General features: G+C 32.8%; 1 protein-coding gene across 2 annotated transcripts in view; it reads right to left on the reverse strand.

Annotated features, from left to right (window-relative positions):
- The window catches only part of LOC111002797 (protein winged eye), a 76,515-nt gene that overhangs the window by 31,545 nt on the left and 18,913 nt on the right, over nt 1-26,057 (reverse strand). For both annotated transcript variants that reach the window (XM_022273026.2, XM_022273028.2), the window contains exons 2-3: nt 4,936-5,021; nt 4,282-4,353 (exon numbers count right to left, since the gene is read on the reverse strand). In XM_022273026.2, the coding sequence (XP_022128718.2) occupies nt 4,282-4,353; nt 4,936-4,993 (130 nt within the window). In that variant the 5' untranslated portion in view covers nt 4,994-5,021. The remainder of the gene's footprint in view (nt 1-4,281; nt 4,354-4,935; nt 5,022-26,057) is intronic.

Here is a 26,057-nt window from a genome sequence, read left to right on the forward strand (position 1 = left end):
GGTAGGAAGTTCTGTTATTAAATTTATAAGCTTAGGAAATAATAAAAATAAAGTAAGATTTTTGAGGTTTATATTTCTTTAGGTGCATCAGGAAAAATGATCAGAGTAAATAATAATAATAATAATATAATAACGATGCGCGCGCACACCGTCACAAAAAACCGACATCTTGAAATTAGCTAGTTATTTTATAGTCAAAATTTTAGTATTTTTCTATTGTTAGTGTCGTTTTTTTTAAAAGATTTTTATATCGCAACGCCAAAAAAGTCTAAGTTCTAACGCGTAAATAAATAAATACACACATGTTTTTGTTAATTATTTGAAATGATTTGAGGAGAATAAAAATGAGATAACAGAGAACCCACGAACCAAACTACTCGTATAATTTTAATAACATTTTTAAGTTGTTTTTTTAATGATTAAACTAAACGTCCATTTATTAAAAAATGTTATGAACACAAAGTAAATAATACACTAGGGCAACATAACAGTAGCTATAGTATACTAGCAATGTAGGTTATCGATTCTGTGAAACGAGTTTATAGGCAGTGATGCGTGAGCTATAATCAGTACACGACCACTCTGTATGAAGTGAATAAATCTGATGGACTAAACGATTTGGAACAGCGATGTCGTCGTCAGTCAGTCTGATCATGATGGACATTTTTTTTAATATACAATTAATACCTTTATACACAAAAATCTATTTCAAAACTAAGTAATATGAAGACAGACTGAATCGCTTTTCGCTACTTTCGTCATAATCATCAATGGCTGCAGCCTCTCGTGAGCCTCATCCTCCGCAAGGACATTTCACCGTTGCAATCGATTTCGTGCATCTTGCGTCTTCAACCTATTTTCGAGACTCAATCCCGCCAACAAAGTTTCGGCCTACCGCATTTTCTCTTGCCACCAGCGTGAAGTTCAGTAAGAACTTCTATCATTCGATGCACATATACCAACCACTTGAGTCTGTTGCAATTTATGAATTGGACGATGTCGTCATCGTCAAGGATGTTATAAAATTCTATATCGTAAACATACTAAATACTTTGCACTCGAAAGTATGGAGAGCACGTTTTTTTGCTTCAGAAAAAAACAGGTTTCAGTATCATATGAGACGACTGGTCGCAGGGGAGATTGGTACCGAACAAGCTTACCCAATAATTAATCCACAATCTCAGATTGAAAAAAATCTGAATCAGACCATGACAGTCCATCGATCTCCTAACTGCATTCCAATTACCAAACCCTACGCAGACAATCCATTTTTACGATGGATAGAATGCAATCTCTTCGCTCTTTCACTCATATTTGATAATCAATATAAAGTATGTAAATAAATACAAATAATGTAAATAAAACCGTAATAAATAATATTAAAATATACATGTCTATGTTTAAAACATATCAAATAGCTTTTTAAGAATTTTAAGAACTGGTGTAAGTTAAAATCTTAATATATTAGATGTTGGCACAGTTGAACTGTCATTTTCATAGAAAGGCCACATACACCGATCCGACCTACGATGGATAGATTGTATCGATAGATTGCTATTACAATCCGTCGATTAGTTATTGGTACCTTTTAACAATATTTGGATAGATGTCTATCTCAGATGGTCAAAAAATTCAGATAGGTGATTGGCTTTGAGCGTTAGTATTCTTTGTCGCTATCGGCTATACTAAGGCCAAAAGCAGCGGTTCGCTATCATAATGTGTCTGATCGACTAAGAAAAAAGTAAAATATGTTTATTTTGGAATATTAGATACAGGTATAACTTATCCACGTCATTAAATTTGAATGGGCATCCCTACATCGGCAAAGAAGACAGCCCTCTTCTGCAAGATGAAAATAGTTTCGACTTCATGAAATAAAATTTATTAAATGAACAATGTAAAAAAAAACTTACATTTTTATCAAACCAAAGGAATATTCTTACATGCTTAAATGGAAATAGTTTGAATTAAATCAAATTGATTTCATCCAAGTAGATTTCCAATCAATTAGTCGCTGTCACTCAAAAGTATCACGTAACACCGCAATCCCCATTATCCCGGTGTAATAGAATTTTTTCATTGCTGGCTAGGTCCCTCTATGGAAGCCAATTTGTCACGCTTGAACCGAACTTAAACCACAAATCAATGGTTTCTCTTTGGCAACATTTTTGCTTGTTTATCACGTGATTGATAAATAATAATAATAAGCCCAACACACACGTTTTTAAAAGGAAACCAATGTTTTGCTAAATGTTTACCCATTTATGTAAAATAAAGTGAGAGTATTTTGTAGCATTTTCGACTTATCTTATATAATTATCCGAAAAATTTAATATTATTATAGACATAGAAGCTTCCCCCGCGAACTTCGTTTTTCTGCTGCTTAGCCTAACTGCTTAGCCTAACTTTTTAGTACAGACCAACATGGAACAAATTGCTATGCTACCCCAGATGGTTTTCTGTTATATTGCTCCATACTAACCTCACAGTTCAAATTATAATTTCTTCACTAACAAATAAAAAATAAGGTTGGTTGTAGAGAGTAGATGGAAATTAAGGGATGTATATATTTTTGTATTAAAATATAAACTTTTTGTTTGGTTATCCCTTAAGAATTTGAATATCACTTAATGTTTGAAAGATAGATAGTAACTGATTCTCACTTACTGAATGAATATACATAAAAATTAATTATGGAACGGTCAAGCCGTTTCGGGGGAGTATGGAAACGCACATAATGATACGAGAATAGTATATGTATATATATAGAGAAAATGAGTGTTGGTCATTTGTTCGATCTTTTTTCGTTCGAGGACTGTCTGTGCGCATTTAGTAGCATTTAGTAGAACGGTGAAAAAAACATTAAGCAAACCAACATGCCTTTGACTAGAAAATTCGACCACGCGTGTCAAGCACAAATGCTCACGACACAGATACAGAATACTGAGGCCTCAAAGCCACCCTGTTTTTATTAAAAAAAAACTGAAATACTTTTCAAAATCGATTTCGTGATTTCTATATAACTTTAAACACTCATAGATTTCGATAATAAACCGATATTTTCCGTAAATAAATTACAATCTGTGACAGAATTCTACGATTTTATCTATGGTCTTTATCGCGACTATGACGTTCGAATTTGTTTGTCCCATTACGAACTCGAGATGTCCACAGAAATGCAGTAAATTGAATTGGATTGAAAATTGAAATTCAAAATCCAATCCAGATTATTTATTAGCGACTTAAGTACCTATAAATTCGAAATTTCAATATGTAAGTATTTATAAAAATACAAATGAAACGCCAAAACGCTTGACAAAATGGCGTCGCATCAGACCCTATAACGAACCATGCCTGCCAAACGTCAAGTTGTTTACGTTTCAATTATCAATTTTAAATTACACACATACATATAATATTTCGAACAATAACATTCTTTGACGAAATAAAACTCCAAGACGGTATTAGGATTAGTCAGGCGAAGACATATTAATGCTTACATCATCGTCGATTCGACTAATCTGTGACAGTTTTAAGTGACTTATAAAAATCAACGCTTAGGTAAGGATTGTTTTTCCTTTATGTGATTTTACTTAGCCTACTTACTGGTTTAATACATGGAACATTTTGCTATGCTATCCCAGAGATTGAATTTTTTTTAGGTTGTTCTGTGATTTATTCTCTATAAAAACCTCAGAGATCATTTCATAAGTTTTTAATTAATAAATAAAAATAGAGGTTAATCGTAGAGGGATAAAAATTAAAAGTTGTATCTACTTTTGTACGTTAAACATAAAAACAAAAAAAATAAGCTAAAAAATAAAATTTGGGACACCCCTTATCTTTTAGGGGTTTGGAAGATAGAAGCCTATTCTCAGACTTACTGAATATGCATTAAAAAAATCATAAGAATCGGTCGAGCCGTTTCAGAGTAGTATGGGGACGAACATTGTGACACGAGAATTTTATATATAGATAGACTAAAGATAGATAGACTTTACAAGTCATATTAGCCTATAACGCTGTTTAAAGACATGTTTTATACAGATAGCACAGAATTGAAAAAAACTTTATTTTACAAACTGTCAAATAGCCTATGGCAGGTAATGCTAATACAACGTCCAATATTTAACCAAAACTTAAAACTACCATTCTAATAGTTTCGGTCTTACCGTCAAAATCTATCAAAATAGATATACATATTAAGTATTTGTAGACCTTTATTAAAAACTATAATTTTTACTTTATGTTATATTATAGAACATTACATTAAAGGTTTACCTTTATGTATTGAGGTCCTGTTAGTAGTGCCTTGATTCGGGAACAAAGAGTAGAGCGGGAATCTCGCAACACCTATGAAAAATAAATAAAATGTCAATAAAATAATCACGTAAATTATCTGAGAACCTTACAGACAGGAGCTACGCTGGAAGTTTCTCGTTTCCGTGGCCCAAGACTGTTTTTAAGTCGCTGAGCCAGCGATGGAACATACAGTGGAAAGCTTTTACAAGTGAAACTTCTTTATCGGCGTTGGAAAAAAAAATCCGTTATATTTTTCGGTTACGCGTCACATTTTTCCGTAACGCGCCATCTTTTCTTGTCCCTACCACGGTTAATTCGACGCCATTAATAACGAAAATATATAATTTAACCAATTTCTGTAAAGTTGCATATAGTAAGTAATTTTGCGAAAAAAAGGTCACAAAGAAATTTCACATCTTTCTACGTGTGTACACGCACACATTTTTTATTTGTTTAAAAAGTTGTTTTCAAATTTTTTGATTACAGGCAATAAAGTATTTTTAGGCCTGGAAACTTACATCTAGCTTAGCCACGAGGGTGGCATAAAACATCAAAAATAATATTTTTTTTATTCAATTGCAAAAATCCATATGAACTGAAACTAGGATAAAACGAAGTACCAGAGCCACATACCTTGTTGGAGATCAGAGGGCGGGCGGGAGCGGGCGCCCCCCGCCGCCCCGCCCAGCATCGCCCCTCGTGCTGAACCACCTCACCACCTGCGACAAACATACTTATTATAGCATCAATGTTCATACATTTAATAAATGACTATTTATGTTGGCTATGCTGCTTTATACGCTGGAAATATTATCGCAGTCTTCTAGTAGATTACGTAACAACCGTATACTACAAGATATTTTTTTAAAGAATTTACAATTACTCTATAAATACTATTTGAACGACGAAATCTGTAAAAAGTATTCACGATTTAATTAATTCCTAACAACTAAACCACAGTTTAGAAAACATTTTTGCGTTATTTCTTATTAATATTGTGTTTATTTCCAAAAAAATACCAAATAAAGCTAATTTATTCCGTGTTACCATTTAATAAGGAGTAAAATGTCTATTTATAGGAAAGGAAAAAAGTGTGAATAATAAATAACGATAACCCGTTTTACTTTTGTAAGGGCCAAGGGACGATTTATCTGGACTTCGTCGAATTCGATTTAAAAGAAAAGTATGGCCGAGGAATCTGAATAGGAAGCGATGTTTTTTTGTTTCATTATGCTGTGGAATAGTCTGATTCCTCAGCATTATACTGAGCCGCCAATTACAATCACAGAACACACGCATTACACACTCAAAACGTACCTTGTTTTTGAAAAGAAAAAAAATGTTATCCCTCATTATTTTTTTATTTGATTATTGTTATTTTGTGGGTTTCTGTTTGTGTGCGTGTGAGTAATAATTATTGTAATGTCTATAATTTTTTTATTTTATTAATTGATATTTTTTACGACTCATTTTAACCATAATTTTATGAGTTTGACTTTTTATTTATAAACAAATAGCAGTAAGTAACTAATAGTTTTCTATTAACTTAGATATTTAATAAAGAATAAGAATACACGAACCATTTCTAGTTTTTACTCGTTTCACACACGAAAAATATACCTATACTGATTGTACGTGCCATTTTGAACACATACATGGTATATTTTAAATATATCGAGAGCCAAAAGCCAAAAGCCAAAAGAACTGTAGCTGACACCCGTACGTAAAAAACGTATTGGATTTATACGTATTTCCAATTTTCGTTTCATTAATTTGTATTGGAAGTAGGTTCGATCCCCGACAGTGCACCACTTGGATTTTCTATGAGTGTATTTGCTCGTACAGTGAAGGAAAACATCGCGAGGCACCTAAGGCAAAGCCCTCAGGTATTCTGTACCAAGTGGCTATTAATTTTAGATGCAGCACATCTGATCAAAGACTTGATGCTTTGTCAAACTATTGCCTAACATTCTTCAACCTAAACGTGCAACTTGTATTATTAGTGGAAGAATGGTTTGTTTTGTTTATTTACTTTAATCTTTATTAATTAAACCTATGTTTGGCTTTTAAAAATAATTTGGTTACCTTTCTGTATTTCGACTCTTACGAGGTACAAGGAACAAAATACTTAACTAATAAAGTAACAGAATAACTGAAATGTAGTGTTTCTTTCAATATTTGACAGATTCCTTTTATGCTTTAGAGGTACGAATAAGAATTTACAGATTCAAAGACTGGCATAGGTACCCATGACAATAATCTATTGGATTTTAATACACTGATCTGACTAATCTGCTCTCTACATTAAGCGTTTCAAACTTTGACAAATTACAATAAAACTTAAGTTATATATGTCGTATGCGCTTCCTAGAATATAGTTATAGTATTAGTATTTCATAAGGACATTTATGCCTGCCATTGGGAGTTGACGTCATATTCAAAATTATATTTTATCAATCAACGACTCTTCATTTATGTTTAGATACTAGAAAACATTAGGGAAATTAAGAAAATTATTTTTTAAGGGAAATTCTTTTTGGCAGCACTAAATCGAGCCCGGCCGCGCTTTAAAATGCAAAATACATTTATCCTTACGCTAATTAGCAACTAATTTATTTTTAAATAACCCATTTTACCACTATAACAAAAATATTCCTGCATAATCCTTTCAAACGATTCAAAAACATTTGTATAGAGTCTAAAATCAAGGGTCGTTCATTCAAGATCTCTTTAGATAATTTGCTAGTTTGAATTCATTCGCGAAACATAAATAACCTCTTAATTTTGTAGATACTTGAGTTGAATCCAAATTAGAATTTTTTACATTTTATAATCATGACATTATATCAAAAACTGTTATTAAATCCTAGTTATCCACTTTTTGTGTCAGTGCCACTAATTAATTTGGTATTTATGTTGGCAACATTGATTATCTATGGTTAGGTATTACCGACGTTTCGCGCGCTATTTTGAAATTGTCGTAGTTGCATAAATAAAAGAATACAAATCGAATTTCGAATGTGATTCCTGTGATTGTTTATTAAAAATTTCAAATTGCAAACTAATATATACTTTCAAATAAATAATATTAATGCGCGATAAATGTATTTAAAGAAAATTACTTACGCCTGCTAAAGCCAATCATTGTGATACTAATTTGTAATAAATTATTGTGATACATTGTGTAATAATTTGAATTTCAAAATATATTATATAACTTTCGGTTTGTTTTCATCGTAGGGGTCAATTGGCAAAAAAAATATTTTGAAATTCAAATATTTAATGGGTATGTCGACTTCTGTTGATTGTTATAATAATAGTTATTACAGTTCCACAAGCTAAAAATTACTGTTTTCTAGCGTTTCTGTGCAGATAGTGACGTCATGAGTCATGAGCTCGGAGGAGTATCCAAGAGGGTTGCCAGGCAGCACCCTCTAGAGAGGAAATCTACTTTTTCCTTTTCTTAATTGGAACGCTCGAGAACTCTGGTAAATCACATATTTTATTGTTTTTTAATCATATGAAATCCTAAGATTTTTCTAGAAAACATGTTTTCCAATAAGATATGAATAAATTGTGCAGTTTGTGACAGTGTTAAATTTATTTCTATTAAAAGTAATAATTAGTAACGGATCATTTCTATGCCTAGAAACGTAATATCAAAGTGTTGCCAGCAATTTAGATATATGTACCTACTGACTCCACTCCGATCACACCACAGGACTCATAAACGGATGTTAAAACCAATAAAAACTAATTATATATTACATCTGTCCCTCACGACTGGATATTATAGAGCGGAGTTCAACAATTAAGTGATTGTGATGATTGCTATACGTGTAAATTAACTTATTAATGTTGCTGATATCCTGGTACTTTGTTTTTAAAAGTTAACAATGTCGATACGAAAAAATATCAACGAGAAAAATAATATAAAAATCGTTTGATATTTTCAGATATATAAAGATCTAAAATGTAATTTGAAGAATTTCTAGCCCTTAATAAATTCGCAAGGCGTACTTTAATGATATATCAAGTATCTTACTCAACGAATAAGTATTATACATACTAATGTTACTTTATTCAATAATTTTACGATTGTAATGCATGCAATCTTTGAAATTTCGAAATATTTTTCTATCGTAGCTCAAGCCACTATCGGCCGGAACCGATAACTTATCGTTCGTTTGTTTTCAGCTTCATTTGACGTCATTGTGCGGTTAACAGTTTAATTTACGGCTTTGGTTAGTAGTTACTTAAAATATTTATAATACAAAGTCTGAGTACGGAAAATGAAAAATGACGACATACGATGCTTACTTAACATTGTTTTTTTTATAATTTACACAAAAATATAAAGCTATTTTGTTATAGTTCGTGAAAGCGAATATTTTCTTGTAAATCATATGACAAAAAAACCAATCATATATGTATATATTTTGCATTTATTATGGTGATATTATATCTATGACTTCCTAAACATGCCATAGGATATTGAAGATAGTTAAATATTAGCCTCATAGCATCAACATAACAATCACAAGAGTAACGAAGTGTATGTACTCTTAATAAAAACGACGCTTTAATAATTAATTACTACGGCGCCATTTCTAACATGTAGATAACAATAAAAACTATGGAATGCACGCACACAGATGAGTGCACAATCCACGTCCAGACAGAATGTTTGCGTAGGGGTGGTAGCTATCCCACCGTCTATACAGTTATGCGGCCTTGGTACTCACTGATGTAATTATCCCAGCTATTTCAGAGGGAGAAGAGGGAATGGCGGAGTTAAGGAAAAATTTCGACGTAATTTTTCCACAAAAAACTGAAGCTGACATAGAGCTCAGTTTTGATACGGATAGACAACAAATTTATTTGAAACTTAATATAACGCAATAAATTCGTTAATTAATTTACTACTTACTTTATATATTTTAAGTTTTAAGCTGTATATTTTTTAAGTTTTAAGCGACGGCACTACGACCAAATAAAAAAATGACTAATTAAACATCGCTAGAGAGGCCTGATTTAAATAAAAAAAACACGATGCAATTCGAAGAATAAGATAAAAAACAAAAAAACATCTCATCACAGCGGGAAGTTACGGCTAAGACTCAATAGAGATGTACCTTAAGTCATAAATTTATCGATTAATTTAAATCTAAATTGATATCTATAATGATCAAATAACTGTATCGCTGTAAACTAAGCAAAAACCAAACATGTGTTTTTGTGCGAGCCTTTTCCGTAATGTCTGATGTAAATCTAACAATTACCAACGTTTCCAAATTCCATGAATGTTTCACACAAAACATTTCATACATCTAAATCAAACAAAAACAGTGAATCTATGATAATAGCTGTAATTATTTAGAACATTTCCATCGCTTACCGTACCAATTAGGCACACTCCGGCATACTTGAGCGAACACGGCATAGCCAGCTCATTGGTGCATTCGTGCAATTAAGTACGATCTCGCAAGATAATTGCTTTTGTAATTTACATAACAATCACTTACGGTTGTTTAAAATAGAATTTAACAGCCATAAAAAGACTTACTAATGACTCCCTAAAAGATATCTAAGGTCTGACACTACAGTTTGTTAGATAACTGGTACCCTTTATATTGTCATGGTGTGTGAAGCAACGAGGCGGCACAAGACTGTTATTTTTTTATCACAATTAAACCGATCCTACTTAACATTTATCTCATTTTAATCTATTTAATTGAGCTTAGTGCTAATTTTCTTCATTCATTACTTTTTTCTTGATTAAATTAAAATACGAAATTTGCATTTAAATTGCACTAAGATTTTAAAAGTAATAAATTGCAACAAAACACGCACTGATATTTAAAACTAATTACTTTGTACATTTTTATTGAATGTATTTATCTAATATAAAATAAAATGTTGTCATTGTTTTTCATATCTAGAAGATTTTCTAAATATGAAAACGGACAAATTACCCATCTCTTTTAGATGATATTTCAGACAGAATCGAGTCATATTGGCGCACACGCATTACCAACACAATGATTTATTTGCACAACATCTATCCGACGTCGCCGTGTTTATCTCGTTAGATCAACGAAACTTTCTTAAGAAAACTTTTATAAGAAAGAAATTTAGCAGGAAAACTACTAATGTTTTTATCGACAATCGATACTCCATCACTAGCGAGGTAACACCAAGGGCGCTACCTGGGCAGAGGTAGGCGGTTCCTAGAACACACCGATATCGCGATAGACGCTATGTTGATATATTGGATTTTAGGAATTACTAGTTAAGGACATTATTGTTTTTAAAAGTAAGTAAATTAAGTGAAGAATAATAATTAAGAAGAAATTTTAATAGCTAAGTAAACTTTTGTCGATTTTTTTTAAATCAAATATAATATTAAACGTCCATAGTAAACCTTTTTTAGTGAAAAGTGTCAAGAATTGGTTCTTCTCTTACATACATATTATTCGTTGCTGCGGGTTGTGTTGCCTTGAGTGAGCTTTATGGTATTTATAATATATGTTTAGCATTCGACAAAGTTTAGGTACTATTTGTTGCCATGATTACAATGTCATTTTCTAAAGAAAAATCTCTGTATTCAGTGATAGTAGAGCCTTCTGTGCTTAACCAAACTAAAAGACTGTTTTAACGTAAATTTATGGATCACGATACAGAGTTGCCTATGGCCAAAGAAACCATGGCTGGTGTCGATGCATTATTTGTCAGTAGAAGCCAAAAACTTTAATCACAACGAACAAAGCTTGGCTCAAAATTGAATTGGCTGTTCAAAAAAAAATATAAATAGTTTCACATATTGACAGAACTCATGATTTGAGTGCTCCAACGAAATGTCATATGGCGAGTGCGATTTAAAATTAATTTGATTTTTTTATTAGTAATTTCACACTTAGTGAAAAATTGTCTTGAACCAGGAAAACATAAGCACATTAGAGTAATTTATTATAAGACGGTAGCTAGTATAAAACAACCCACTAATAATATAACGAGGCAAAAGCATCGTTAGTGCAGGTGTGTGGTCAAAACGGAAAACTGTCATAAATATTATAGCATGTAAATGTTTATATTATCTGCATAGTAATTATTATTAAATTGATGCTTAAGTTCGTTGGCAATATTAATGTGCCGCCGAGGAAACGCAATATTTTGTCTCCATGTGTATTATAATAATTATGAATACTTAATTGGCTTTGAAATGTTTTACATTTTACATATTATTATTCCTAGAAAATGCGCATTTCATAAATAAATTTCGCCTAATTTGATGCTCGAGTCAAACTAGGTAATAATTTAACAAGCTATTAGACACAATCATTATAACGGTAAGAAACGGAAGTTTTCATTTATATTTCATATTAAACAAGAAACCTATACTATATTTCTTTATCAATAGCAATAATTTATTTGCACGAGTATGGTACAAAAATGTGGTAAAATAAAAATACGCATGAACATGCCCAATACAAATTTGTCGTAAAAGGTAGACTAGAAGTTACATTTACATTATTAAAATATATTATTACGTCATCAAAATAATATCAATTATAATGTTTCAGCCAAATAATCCAATTTTTTCCAAAATTAATCCATTAAGTCTCTAGTAGGACGAACTTTGAATGTCTGGTAAATTTTCAAACTTGATTGCCAGACAACGGTGATTTTCTCCTATACAATTGCAAATTAATTATTGGCATAGCCAATATCTCCCCTGTCTGCTTAAGCAGTGATCCATTCTTGTTGACTAAACAATATTTATGATTTTGTGAACGCATAACTGTTCAATCAAAATCACTGACCAAAATCATTTATTCATAGGTAACACAATGTACACTTATAAACGTCAAAAAAGAAATACTAAATGCTTCTAATTTTACATTTACTGCCAGCTCTCAAATCATGGACGTAAAAAGCACGAGAATAACTGGCAATAAACTCTCCCCCACCATTTTTAATCGCTAAGTTTTTTCCTTAACACAATGACATCTTTAAGTATGTACTAATATTATAAAGTTGAAACATTTGCATGTAAGTTTGTCGAATTGGCTCAAAAAGAAATTGACTGATTTTAAAAATTCTTTCCCCATTGGAATACTACACAATCACTGATTAAAGTGTAAGGTGCGACGGGACGGGCCGCTAGTTAATAATAATAATGTCATAGAGCCGGAGTAAGTAATCACTGCTATACGAGTAGGAAATTATATTATTGACGTAGGACATAATGCAACTAAACCGTATCTTTGATCATATGTTTATAAATCGAATTATCAACAAAGGCCGGTCCTAAGCGCATACTTCCTGCGGCAGGTGAAAAGATAATTCTGTTATGGAGGGTCTCAGCTGCAATTTATTGCAATCACACGCTTGTTGTACATATGCAATATTATGTGAACGATCTAATTAAAGGGCTCTTGTGAATGTCTACAATCCTGGTATACCAGAAACGGATAATCGAAGTAAAAACTGCGGATAAAATTAAATTTCGAACAATTAAGCAAAAAAAAGCGTTTCAAAGTCCAAACTCAGAAATATGAGTTTCGTAAATAATGATTATAATATCCAGGTTTCTAAACAATGGTGAATAAAAAAATAAACATTTATTTATTAAGAAAAACAGCCTTACACAAAATATAATCGAAACGCCAATTAGAAACCAATTTACAGACTTGACAAATATGACAGAGACAATGTGCGTAGAGTTTGGGTTATTTAGGTACGTCTGTTACTACGACTGAAACCTTATTTATGTATTGAAGTCGACTTCATTAGGTAACATTAAATCTTTGATAGTGTCATAAGCATATAAATATATCATTAAAGTCGTTGTATAGGGCAGGTAGCTCATTAAATAATGATTTTTTGTATAGGTAACAAATATGGGAAGAATCGAGATCAGCAGTGGAGTAGTCCTTATCAGAGGAATAATAAAGATTTCGCGCAGCAATTGAGGACTTATGAATGTATTATTAAGTACATTGTATAGGAGCAGAGTTCACCTAGTGGATTCAGGTCAGGATTCATGCTGCGACTCTAATCCCTAAGTTCGTAGGTTCGATTCTAAGCTATACGCCATTGGACTTTCTTTCTATGTGCGCATTTAAGATTAGCTAGAACGGTGAAAGAAACCGGCTTGCCTTAGTGCCAAATGAAGTGTGTCAGGTACAAGCAACCTACTTGCTTATTAGGCAAATGATCATGAAACAGATACGCCAGACCTAAAAATGTTGTAATTAATTATTTTATTTTATATCGTATCATATTGATACGCAATAATTTGTATACAAAAGATTATCTGAAATATTTACTGGTCAGTGTCAATTATGACATACTTAATACTGCAAGTTTATGTTTAAATTTTGTTTATAAATTGGAACTCGTAAACCTCGAAAGTCGTTCAATATATCCGATATTTCAAAATTTCCATTCATTCTTGATCAAGTAAATTCCATTTCTTTGAGAAATTCCGTACAAATTAAATGCAACCCTTAGAAACCTTGCATTGGCATTTCAAAGCTATGAATCAATGTACTGAATCAGTCTGTACGCTGAGTCAGCGTTATCGCTTCTTAGAACATTATGTCATGCTCGAGGTTTAATGAGCAGGCTAAACATTTACAGTGTACACTCTACGTAACGTACTTCCATTTAACAACAATTTTCCTAAAGCGTCGAAATCACTTTGCTTTGGTTGGTTAAGCTTGTCTTCCATACAATGAGAGACCCAGAATATGGATAATTAAATAATAAAAAGTACTTTTTAAATTGCCGAAATTAGTTAAAACTGCGGAGTTGTGACGTTATTTCGTCTCTATCAGCATAATACGAACCGAACTTTCTAAGAAATCCGTCCTTTTAAATACAAATTGGGATTGCTTGATAAATCTATCACCAAGATGCCTCAATATCGCAAGATATTAATAAAATAAGTAAAAAATACAACGTAATTTCTGGTGCAGTAAAAGATGCCAGGAGAAAATAACACACTACGCAATAGCGTTCAAATAAGAATTGTGTTGTTATTACGAACACTAGTCTGAAATAATTCCACTTAACAACGAGTCTTTGTAATGTCAACATGAGCACAGTCTCTTGTGTGTCGTTATATAGAGTTTAGACTGTAGTTTGTATGACTCAAGAAAAATCACAAAGCTAATGTCCAATACATAATTTCAGCTACTGAAGCAATAAAGACGTTATCAAAGTATGTTTAAATCAAAACGATGGGCATTTTTAAGAATTCTCACATTTGTATGATGTGAATGTGTTTTAAAATACGGGCAATTTGACATTACACGATACAATAGAAATATAAAAAAAACCTTGAGTATACGGGACATCCTCCAAAAGGAATTTACTGCAGATATTATCCCCTTATTAGAACTAAAACAGTGTAATTGCACTTTTTTTCTAAAGTACTCCTTCGTTTCTTTCTGTTAAGTTGAGTTAACCGTGTAATGAAAAGACACAGAAAAGTTTTCGTTAAAACGTTCCAATTATACCGATATATTTTTACACTTAAAGATATACATACGAAAACATATTCATAGGAAAATCAATACCTACTAAAGCCGGACACAATTGTGTCCTATTGACGACTGGATATGAGTATTATACTTGATTTTTTTCAAAATTTCGGACTCTGACCGCTTGAATCTTTATTTACCTGTAACAAGAAAAACAATTTAAAGTATTGGTAATAATATACTTCAAAAGTAACATTTCTCTATTATTATATTAATACAAATGTTTATTCTATATCAATAAACCAGCCATTGGGCGACCTAACAAAGATAAAATAAAGTATAAAATAATAAAAACACATTTTGAATCATCTCTATTACAGTTAACAAAATATTCTTATCGAACTTTAAAAATGCGGAATTAAAAAAAAACAACTAAATTCGCACAAATATTTCGGCATAAATTCTACATACGAACTCTATGGTACTGTAATCAGTTAATTCTTTATAAATAATTACAAACATAAATAAAAACATGCAACTTTCTCACGCTAAAGTTTCTTATCAGAAACGTGAATTGAAACATTGAAACTGAAACCGGTTGTGTAAGTTCGCAACACTTACGACACAAGACATAATAGCGTAATTGAAATCGCCACAATCTTCCTTTTATGGCCTCCTAGTATTTATCACATATTTTTTTATAGAACAGAAAATTGTTTTATTTAGTTTTTTTAAGTTACTACTACTAGCGATAGTTCTGTGGAATACGGTGAATACCAATAGTAAGACTGTCTTCATTTGGTATTCAACTACTAATATATACTGGAACGATATTTTTCATACAAATATTTATTCTATATATTAATTAGTATTCAATTTTTAAGGTCTCTTGGTCACAGAAGAACAATATCTTCCCCTCAATGAAAGAAAAAGATTCAAATTCGAAACTAAGACGCCTATGACAAAAACGTATTGCTACCCCGGTCTTGCTTTCAAGCCTAAAATGAACTATTGACATTTATTCAAACGAAAAGTTTTAGCGCGAGGGTGTTAAAATAAATCAATATTCTCTATTTCTTACGGTCATCAACATTCTTAAACAATGAGCAATAGAATAGTTTTACTAGATGACACGTCTTCTATCTTCATCAACTAGTTTCAAAGTGGCTTCTTACTAATTGAGGTCTAAGGAGAAATTAAATTACAACCTAGACGAGAAACGCAGAAATATATTCTTAGTGCGGCGCATGACATTCGATACCAGCTACAATATAACTTTAGTTGAAGCATTCATAAAATAAATAAAGTAGGACAATTAAAAGAATAGTTTTTAGTGATTAGTAGTGCCTTTTACGTAAAAACACTAATGAAAAGTTATGAACATCTTTTCTGTCAAAAAACCATTACAATACGAAAGTGGAACAAATCGATATACAGTCGAAGACATCATAAACAACAACAAATAAAAAGCATTCACGTTTCATTTTACTACTTCACATTATATGTGTAATAAATGTCGGATTTTAAATTAACTACAATAAAGAGTCGCATAAAATTTACATTTACGTAATTTAAAACTACTAAATCAAATTCTTTTAAGGTATTTCTCGATTATTCTTGGAAATTAGAAATATAAGATAATTTATACGTTACGCATAGAATTACGATAATTCTCTCACGCGTTTTGAACGAATCGTAAATTGTATAGTATAAGTAGTATAGTAGCTTTTTTTGTACGTGAATTGTTCGTTCTATGGTAGATTACTCAACAAAAGATTTAAGAAATACAACATAAATTGGACCGAAATTGCATTGCAATGACGCCATTTCATCTTATATAGAATATTTCAAAGTTTATTTTGTATGTTTTGTGTACTTCTCACCATTAAGGCTTAAAAGACGTGACACGCGAGACTTTCTAGAGACTATACTGTATACATCCACGTACGAGTTCTCCAGTGTATAGATGTACACTATAGAACTCAAAAACATATAAGATGGATATTATTAATTAATACAATACAAATTTATGTAATCTGAAAAATTAAAAAGATGCCGACTTCATCACATCGCTAGAGGTTGTAACCTACACCACACCAGGGTAGCAACACAGTATAGGGGCTTACCATTACTCATTGGTCAATTGAGCCCTAGGGATAAAAGAGATAGCGATATTGAGTTTTTTCTCTGTTATCGAACACATCGTCTATAGTGTCTTACAACGAAAATTTGGATACTAGTTTGATAAAAATTTTCTCCATTCAGTTAATTTTTATGATAACTTTAAATATACCCAAGATTATTCAAATATAGTTGGCAATAGCTAAACAATATTTTGTAGTTATAAATGAACTCTTCAATTCATCTATTCATGCATTATTCTTGATCTCCAATGACCTCTTCATTATTATCAGCGTTGGGGAAGGAACATAGGTATATTCTATTCGTGCATTAAGAGTCAAAAGGCCATTATTATGGTTATTATAACAATCATGTCATATTGAAGTGAAATGTATGTGAATAGATGTTGTATTACTATTAAAACGTTTCTAGAGAAATAATGATATCCCATGGTTATAATTTTTTTTTATAGTTGGACAGGTTACTAATAATGTTTAAAAGAATTCATATATATTTAATGCTTTGCTACTTTTTGTAATCACTAGATCAAAGACATGAACCAAATATTTTTCAAATCAAAATAAAATGTTCATTTCTAGCATTAACGAGTTAAATAATGGAAATGTTGCCTTAAACAAAAAGTGTTACAGTGCATTGTATAAATACGTTAAAAATACCGTTGCTATGAATTTAAATAAACAAATGAAAGATTTGAATAACAAGTGAAATCAAATGCAATTAAAAATAAGTTGAAATTCTTGCCCGAAATAAGATTTGGCTTTCTACGTCTTGTTACTTCTATAACTGAGAAAGAGCAGTTTATTGCCTGGCAGAAAATGATTTTTTATAAGAATACTTTAAAAAAATAATAATATTCAATTAGAAGCCTGCGCATTTGATAATTTGCATACAGGATTCAATTATCATTTACATCTGTATAAAATAGATAAGGTATTAATTATTACTTGAATTAATCACAAAACATGTCTTCTCAATGATAAATCTTTAATAAATTCAAGAATACTTTTCATACGTTTTATATGCGCAATTAACACTTGCTAGATAGCTGGAGACATCGTGAGGGAACCGGTAATGTGTCAGACCTAAAAAATCGTCGTAGAAGATCACCTAGTTGGCAAATGAAATTCAAGGAAACCGATGCAGGAAAGTCTGCTCCCAATGGGCGGACAAATCTTCATACAGTACGTTGACTACGAAACTACTAGTAAACTGGAACATTAAAAGAAGTTGTATCAAAGCAACTTTATTGTTTTCAACAGCAAGTAGATTTAATATAATATATACATTCTGCCTTAAGAAGTTCATTATTACCAATTATTTTATTATAAACAATACCTTATTGCATTTTACGTATACATTTAATTAGATAAAGAAATAATAAATTACATACTATGTAATAATGTGTAATCAGTTCTGTTTAAAAGTTATTCATGTTGTCCTAGTGTAATTTTTAATATGTCTTTTGAAGCATGAATTTCTTTCAGAAACTCGAAGATAACACCTAAATTCTCGATATTATTTCCGACATCCTCTTTCCCCCGCTATCAAAATGTCACTGACGAAGGTCACAGGTGCCGCTTCTGGGTTCAAATCGCATGCGCCGTAGCAACCACAGAACATCGATATCCACACCCTAAAATTCCTTAACACGCCATTCTAACCCTTATAACATTACATTAAGATGTTGCATAGAGAAATGTAATTTTCACAACCGCAACACTAAGTTTGCTAAGCCTCGCTTGTGGTATGCAAAATTAAGATAACGTATTCGTATTGCGATCTCGTTTGAATTTAATGATTAGCGATATCGGACCTTACGTTGTACAAATAAGATTTAAATTGTGTCATATGGCACGCATTTCAAGTGTAATTTGAGATTTACGTGTGATTTTGAAAGAAGTAAACGCCTTTTTTTCTTCGGAATGGAATTGGCATTCACAGCACTACTAGGGATACAAGAGTATGTGGATATGAATCAGCTTTCATGCAGCTAGAACAGACTAACTGGGCTGTCTGCATTTGATTTTTATTTTATCAATAGATTACTTAGAGATTAATTAACACAATATTACTTAATAAATAATCCTGTACTGGACTGAAATCGAAGCAGGAAACTTATCAGTTTAAAAGAATTCGCTAAGTGCAACGATCGCAAAAAGTATCTTTATCTTATTTACATAATACAAAAATATCAAATTTGTATCGAAATTAATTCAAGATCAATGAGAATAAAACTAAGGGACGTTCGCAATATATTTATTTTATAACATAAAATTAATTAAATAATGGTGATTGACTTGACCACACAGCGCTAAAGTTAGTAAACATTGCACTAGATATTGCAAATTAAATAAAAGGGAATTATAGCTAGACAAAACAATTGTGTTATTTTAATCTAAAGGAAAACAATAGAGCTTATGTGCAGTCATAACAGGATGTAGAAATATATACATACAGATAAGTTATAGTAAAACACAGTATAATTACGGCATCGCATTAACTGCCATACAGTTAATCGTGAATTAAATAATCTTTCTTCTCTTTCTTCTAATCTAAAGAACATTAATTGTAATCAGAATGTATCGTGCTAGAAATCAAAAAATTTATGACTTCCTAGTATCTATTTCAAAATACAAGATTTCAGACATAGACACAAACAAAATAACAATAATCAAAATTAAAAACAAATTTTATTAAAACCTATTTTTACTAACATACAAATTTATATTACGTGTACCTACTGCAAAAAAAAAACAATAATAAATAAATTAACAAATAATCGCAAACTTTCCATTCCATTGAACAAATTTTTTTCCACTTGTATCCTGTACATATTTTATTCAAATAAAAGTCGTTACTGGTTTATACAAGCTCATTCGACAGCAATACAACACGCATCGCAGAATTGTGCTTATATGGAGGATGTACGTAGTTTTTATTGTGTATATTCAAATATAAACAAGATGTGGAATGGATTTTAAATTTATAAAATCGGTATATTGATTGTTAAATGTAATATTAAATTAGCTAATTATCAAATAATAATATAATGTGTTAGTATTTCTCATTTTCATTTATCTATCTATCCTATATACATATATCCGAAACCGTTTTCACATCTGCCCTAAGAACTAACGGAAAAGTCAGGCGGGAAATAGATTTTCTACAACGGCGTCTGTTAAGGCTTGAACAGTGCTCAAATCGGTCAACTAGCCCTAGTTTAAATTAAATTGTTGGAAGAACTGTCGCTCATATGCATTTGAAAAAAATATATATTGTGGGTTGAAGCCTACTGTATCGATTGATAAAATCAAAAAAGATAAAAGCAATACCAATTTCCCAAAAAAAAATTTACCATCGAACCGTAGATTAGACATAAATTACAAATTCGCTCCAAAACGGTTTATGCGATTTATTTTAATCTTACACGTATTATTAGATATAGCTTATATTATTATTTTGATAAAAAAAATATTGTATTAATTCGTTTCCTGGGCATGGAAAGTAATAAAAGGTAAATAAACTCAAGCGCAATGGGCTTCCCTCCGCAATTTCACACCCGCGAGCCCTGCATGCGGCTTGTCTTCAGTCCACCTCAACGCTTTGCGACGGGAGGACTACGCTTATGTGTCGAAGCCAATAATAATTAAATATTTGCGTGTTTTAGTTTTTACCCGCGGATTTTTTTAGAAATGCCAAAATATAAAAAGAAATATCAAGTGAGACGAGGACATGAACTTCGGAAATTATTGTATGTTATAAGTATATGTATATAAGTACCTACCCAAACAAAACTCAAATTTAGAGTTGTCAAGTTTCAAGTGCAACTTGTACAACCAAGTAAAATAAGTTGCTGAACCTGATACCTGATGGAATCTGAAAGTGGGTACTGGATCTCGAGGATGGTAAGCAGTAGACATACCGTCATTGAGCTTGTTGTAATCAGCTCAGCGAGACGATACTAGAAATGTGACTAAATGAACCTGATGATGGACTCCGAAGGTGGGTACTGGGTCTCGAGGATGGCAAGCAGTAAACATACCGTCATTGAGCTCGTTGTAATCAGCTCAGCAAGACTATACTAGAAATGTGACTATATGAACCTGATGATGGACTCCGAAGGTGGGTACAGAGTCTCGAGTATGATAAGCATTAGACATACCATCATTGAGCTCGTTGTAATCAGCTCAGCGAAACGATACTAGAAATGTGACTATATGAACCTGATGATGTACTCCGAAGGTGAGTAGTGGATCTCGAGGATGGTAAGCAGCAGACATACCGTCATTGAGCTCGTTGTAATCAGCTCAGCGAAACGATACTAGAAATGTGACTCTATGAACCTGATGATGTACTCCGAAGGTGAGTAGTGGATCTCGAGGATGGTAAGCAGCAGACATACCGTCATTGAGCTCGTTGTAATCAGCTCAGCGAGACGATACAAGAAATGTGACTATATGAACCTGATGATGGACTCCGAAGGTGAGTAGTGGATCTCGAGGATGGTAAGCAGCAGATATACCGTCATTGAGCTCGTTGTAATCAGCTCAGCGAAACAATACTAGAAATGTGACTATATGAACCTGATGATGGACTCCGAAGGTGAGTAGTGGATCTCGAGGATGGTAAGCAGCAGACATACCGTCATTGAGCTCGTTGTAATCAGCTCAGCGAAACGATACTAGAAATGTGACTATATGAACCTGATGATGGACTCCGAAGGTGAGAAGTGGATCTCGAGGATGGTAAGCAGCAGACATACCGTCATTGAGCTCGTTGTAATCAGCTCAGCGAGACGATACAAGAAATGTGACTATATGAACCTGATGATGGACTCCGAAGGTGAGTAGTGGATCTCGAGGATGGTAAGCAGCAGATATACCGTCATTGAGCTCGTTGTAATCAGCTCAGCGAAACGATACTAGAAATGTGACTATATGAACCTGATGATGGACTCCGAAGGTGAGTAGTGGATCTCGAGGATGGTAAGCAGCAGACATACCGTCATTGAGCTCGTTGTAATCAGCTCAGCGAAACGATACTAGAAATGTGACTATATGAACCTGATGATGGACTCCGAAGGTGAGTAGTGGATCTCGAGGATGGTAAGCAGCAGACATACCGTCATTGAGCTCGTTGTAATCAGCTCAGCGAAACGATACTAGAAATGTGACTATATGAACCTGATGATGGACTCCGAAGGTGAGAAGTGGATCTCGAGGATGGTAAGCAGCAGACATACCGTCATTGAGCTCGTTGTAATCAGCTCAGCGAGACGATACAAGAAATTTTACTATATGAACCTGATAATGGTCTCCGAAGGTGGGGACCGGATCTCGAGGATGGTAAACAGTAGACATACCGTCATTGAGCTCGTTGTAATCAGCTCAGCGAGACGATACAAGAAATTTGACTATATGAACCTGATAATGGTCTCCGAAGGTGGGGACCGGATCTCGAGGATGGTAAGCAGTAGACATGCCGTCATTGAGCTCGTTGTAATCAGCTCAGCGAGACGATACTAGAAATGTGTTATATGAACCTGATGGTGGACTCCAAAGGTGGGTACTGGGTCTGATTGACTCTGATTTCATTTTCGGGCTTAGATATAACATGCTGCACTCGTAGGTTTCAGAACCAAGAAAAATATTTAAAATTTCAACTGGAAGACGAATCGTTGAAATTGATTATTTTTTCAATAAACTCAAATAAATATAGTGGTATTATAGTAAATATTACCTAATATTTATTTAATATTAAATATTAATAAGTTCATATAGTCATATTCATAGTTCATATCGTCTCGCTGAGCTGATTACAACGAGCTCAATGATGGTATGTCTACTGCTTACCATCCTCGAGATCCAGTACCCACCTTCGGAGTCCATCATCAGGTTCATATAGTCACATTTCTTGTATCGTCTCGCTGAGCTGATTACAACGAGCTCAATGACGGTATGTCTGCTGCTTACCATCCTCGAGATCCACTACTCACCTTTGGAGTCCATCATCAGGTTCATATAGTCACATTTCTAGTATCGTTTCGCTGAGCTGATTACAACGAGCTCAATGACGGTATATCTGCTGCTTACCATCCTCGAGATCCACTACTCACCTTCGGAGTCCATCATCAGGTTCATATAGTCACATTTCTTGTATCGTCTCGCTGAGCTGATTACAACGAGCTCAATGACGGTATGTCTGCTGCTTACCATCCTCGAGATCCACTACTCACCTTCGGAGTCCATCATCAGGTTCATATATTCACATTTCTAGTATCGTTTCGCTGAGCTGATTACAACGAGCTCAATGACGGTATATCTGCTGCTTACCATCCTCGAGATCCACTACTCACCTTCGGAGTCCATCATCAGGTTCATATAGTCACATTTCTTGTATCGTCTCGCTGAGCTGATTACAACGAGCTCAATGACGGTATGTCTGCTGCTTACCATCCTCGAGATCCACTACTCACCTTCGGAGTACATCATCAGGTTCATATAGTCACATTTCTAGTATCGTTTCGCTGAGCTGATTACAACGAGCTCAATGACGGTATGTCTGCTGCTTACCATCCTCGAGATCCACTACTCACCTTCGGAGTCCATCATCAGGTTCATATAGTCACATTTCTAGTATCGTTTCGCTGAGCTGATTGCAACGAGCTCAATGACGGTATGTCTACTGCTTACCATCCTCGAGATCCAGTACCAACCATCAGAGTCCATCGTCAGCTGATGATGATGACTCGGTTTCGGTATTTTAGCAATACTGACATTAAAAAGTTTTAACCTCAGAACGAATTAAACATGTAAAAAAATCATGTATGTACTAGTTAAATCATTGGCAGCCACCATTTTTTCTAGACCAATATTTATTTATAAATTTTTATATTTTAGCTAATAATTGGTTTCGTATTCACGTAGTTTTGTTAGACTATTCACTATTTTGTTAGACTAGATGGCGTTAGTAAATTATTGTTTGTAGTAGAGGTCAAATCCTCAAAGTCATCGGCGTATGTTAGAGTCTTAAACGCGAATCTCAGCTACGGCTACTAGGCTATCATATATTTCAGAATATCGCAATTTGCAACATCACTTCATATTGAATATCTAGAGCTTTCTAGTGAAGTTCTATCGTTACCCTGTTTGACTTATCTATAACACTATTCAGCTCACAATGTAAGTTTTAAACTTCAACAACGAAGTATAGTAAAGTTGCCTACTCAAAACTTAGTTAGCAAAGTTACTTAAGTGTAATACTACGACCTTCATTAGCTGGTTTATCCTACAATTTAATTTTGTTTGTCCAAACTAACTAATGTGATCTTCTAATTAACTATACATTACCGTTCATTAATCAATGAGATACTTAAACATAGAATGTATAAGATATTTAACCTAATTGATAATTGCATGAGATTGACTCCTGACTGTTCATGATATCCGGGTAATACAAAATAATAATATAAAAATAAATAGTTATACAAAATAATAATCTTAATATATATATTTCTTGTGTGCGTGTGTATGTGACTGAACTCCTCCTAAACGACTGGACCGATTTAGACGAAATTTTTTGTGTGTGTTCAAGGGGATCTGGGAATGGTTTAGATTCACAATTTTGTCCGCTGGACAATGTTTTTTTAATTAATTTTCAATTTATTAGTTGCTGTTGATTTTGGAGTGTTTTACATTGGATCCGACAGACGGCGCTACCATCGCAGTGTCAAATTTTAAATAATATTCGAATTTTAATTTTAGTCTGTCCCGAAATTAAAAAAAAGTTTTGTTATCATTGTGTTATATCGTGTGTGACCATGTGCTGGATCGTTAGATATTGTCATAACATTTGAATAATAATTTTCATCAAAATGGCTTATTAAAAATTGAAATTTTGAAATTAAAGACGCGTAGACAGGACAACGTCTCTCGGATCCACTAGTAAAACTATAAATACTGTTAATAAACTACTAGTGTAGTTAAAGTAAAAAAATTAAAAGTTGTTTAGGAATCCAAAAATTTCCTGTAACGAAACGCAAAATCTTCGTGTAGTTTTTGTTTTAAAGTATTATAGACTCAAATCGTGACGAACTTGATGCCACATGACCCAGGTGACCATAAAACTACCATTGTTATTCAAAATATCACTATTGTTTCGCTTTATTGTTTAGCCTTAAAAACAATGTTGCGACATTGCTATCATATGTCATATTATGTTACAAACATTGAATTAACTATATGGATCGTGTGAAAGGTTCAAAATGTCACCTTTTGTTTTAGTTTGTTTATAGAACGATTATTTTGTAACGGGTTTAGAATGTCAAACAAAATGAAACTATTGTGCATTGAAACACAACTCTTTTCAATTACATTTCAATATTGAGTTTAGCCATGTCTGTAATTAATAAATAAATAAATAAATATTAGTTCATTAGGTAGCAAACACCTTCTATAATCATGTTCACAATAGATTAACGATATGCGGTATTATATTCTTATTTCAAAGCGTTAATGGTATATGGCCGGTGACGTCACAATGGGGCGTTGGCGCGAAACGCTTGTGACCTCAGGAGTCAGCACTATCGTCGGCGCATATCTCAAACTTACCATAGAGTATAGACAATTTATTAATCGACGCAAAGCAAAAGGTAGAATTTTCTCAAGTCTACCTTTGTGCATAGTTCGTAGCAAAACTTAGTTAAAATGGTTTGACACCATAAGTTTGATACATACAAACGTGTGTAAATATGTATATACTAGTTTTATTAAATTTCTATTCTAAGCTAAAGAGTTTAAGATGTCCACTGTAAAGGTACTTGTAACCTAAAAATTATATCTTCATACATATGGGTGTATCTCTGCTATTTGTAAACTCACACATACAAGACTGTCCTAAGAAAATCATGCCACTTTCTTTCTTTCTAAATATATATAATCTATATATCTATTTAAGTAGAATCAAATAATTAAAATTCTAAATAATTCAGTACAAACTAAAAACTTAAAAACGCCTCTGTAGATAGATTTAGTAGATTCTTTGTCCAATCTGCATACAATGGCTGGTTGACGAGGTAAAGCGCGCCTCGCTCGGCTGGACAGATAGTGATGAGGCTCTGCTAAA

Source organism: Pieris rapae, chromosome 8, assembly GCF_905147795.1.
Source record: "Pieris rapae chromosome 8, ilPieRapa1.1, whole genome shotgun sequence".
Taxonomy (NCBI): Eukaryota; Metazoa; Arthropoda; class Insecta; order Lepidoptera; family Pieridae; genus Pieris; species Pieris rapae.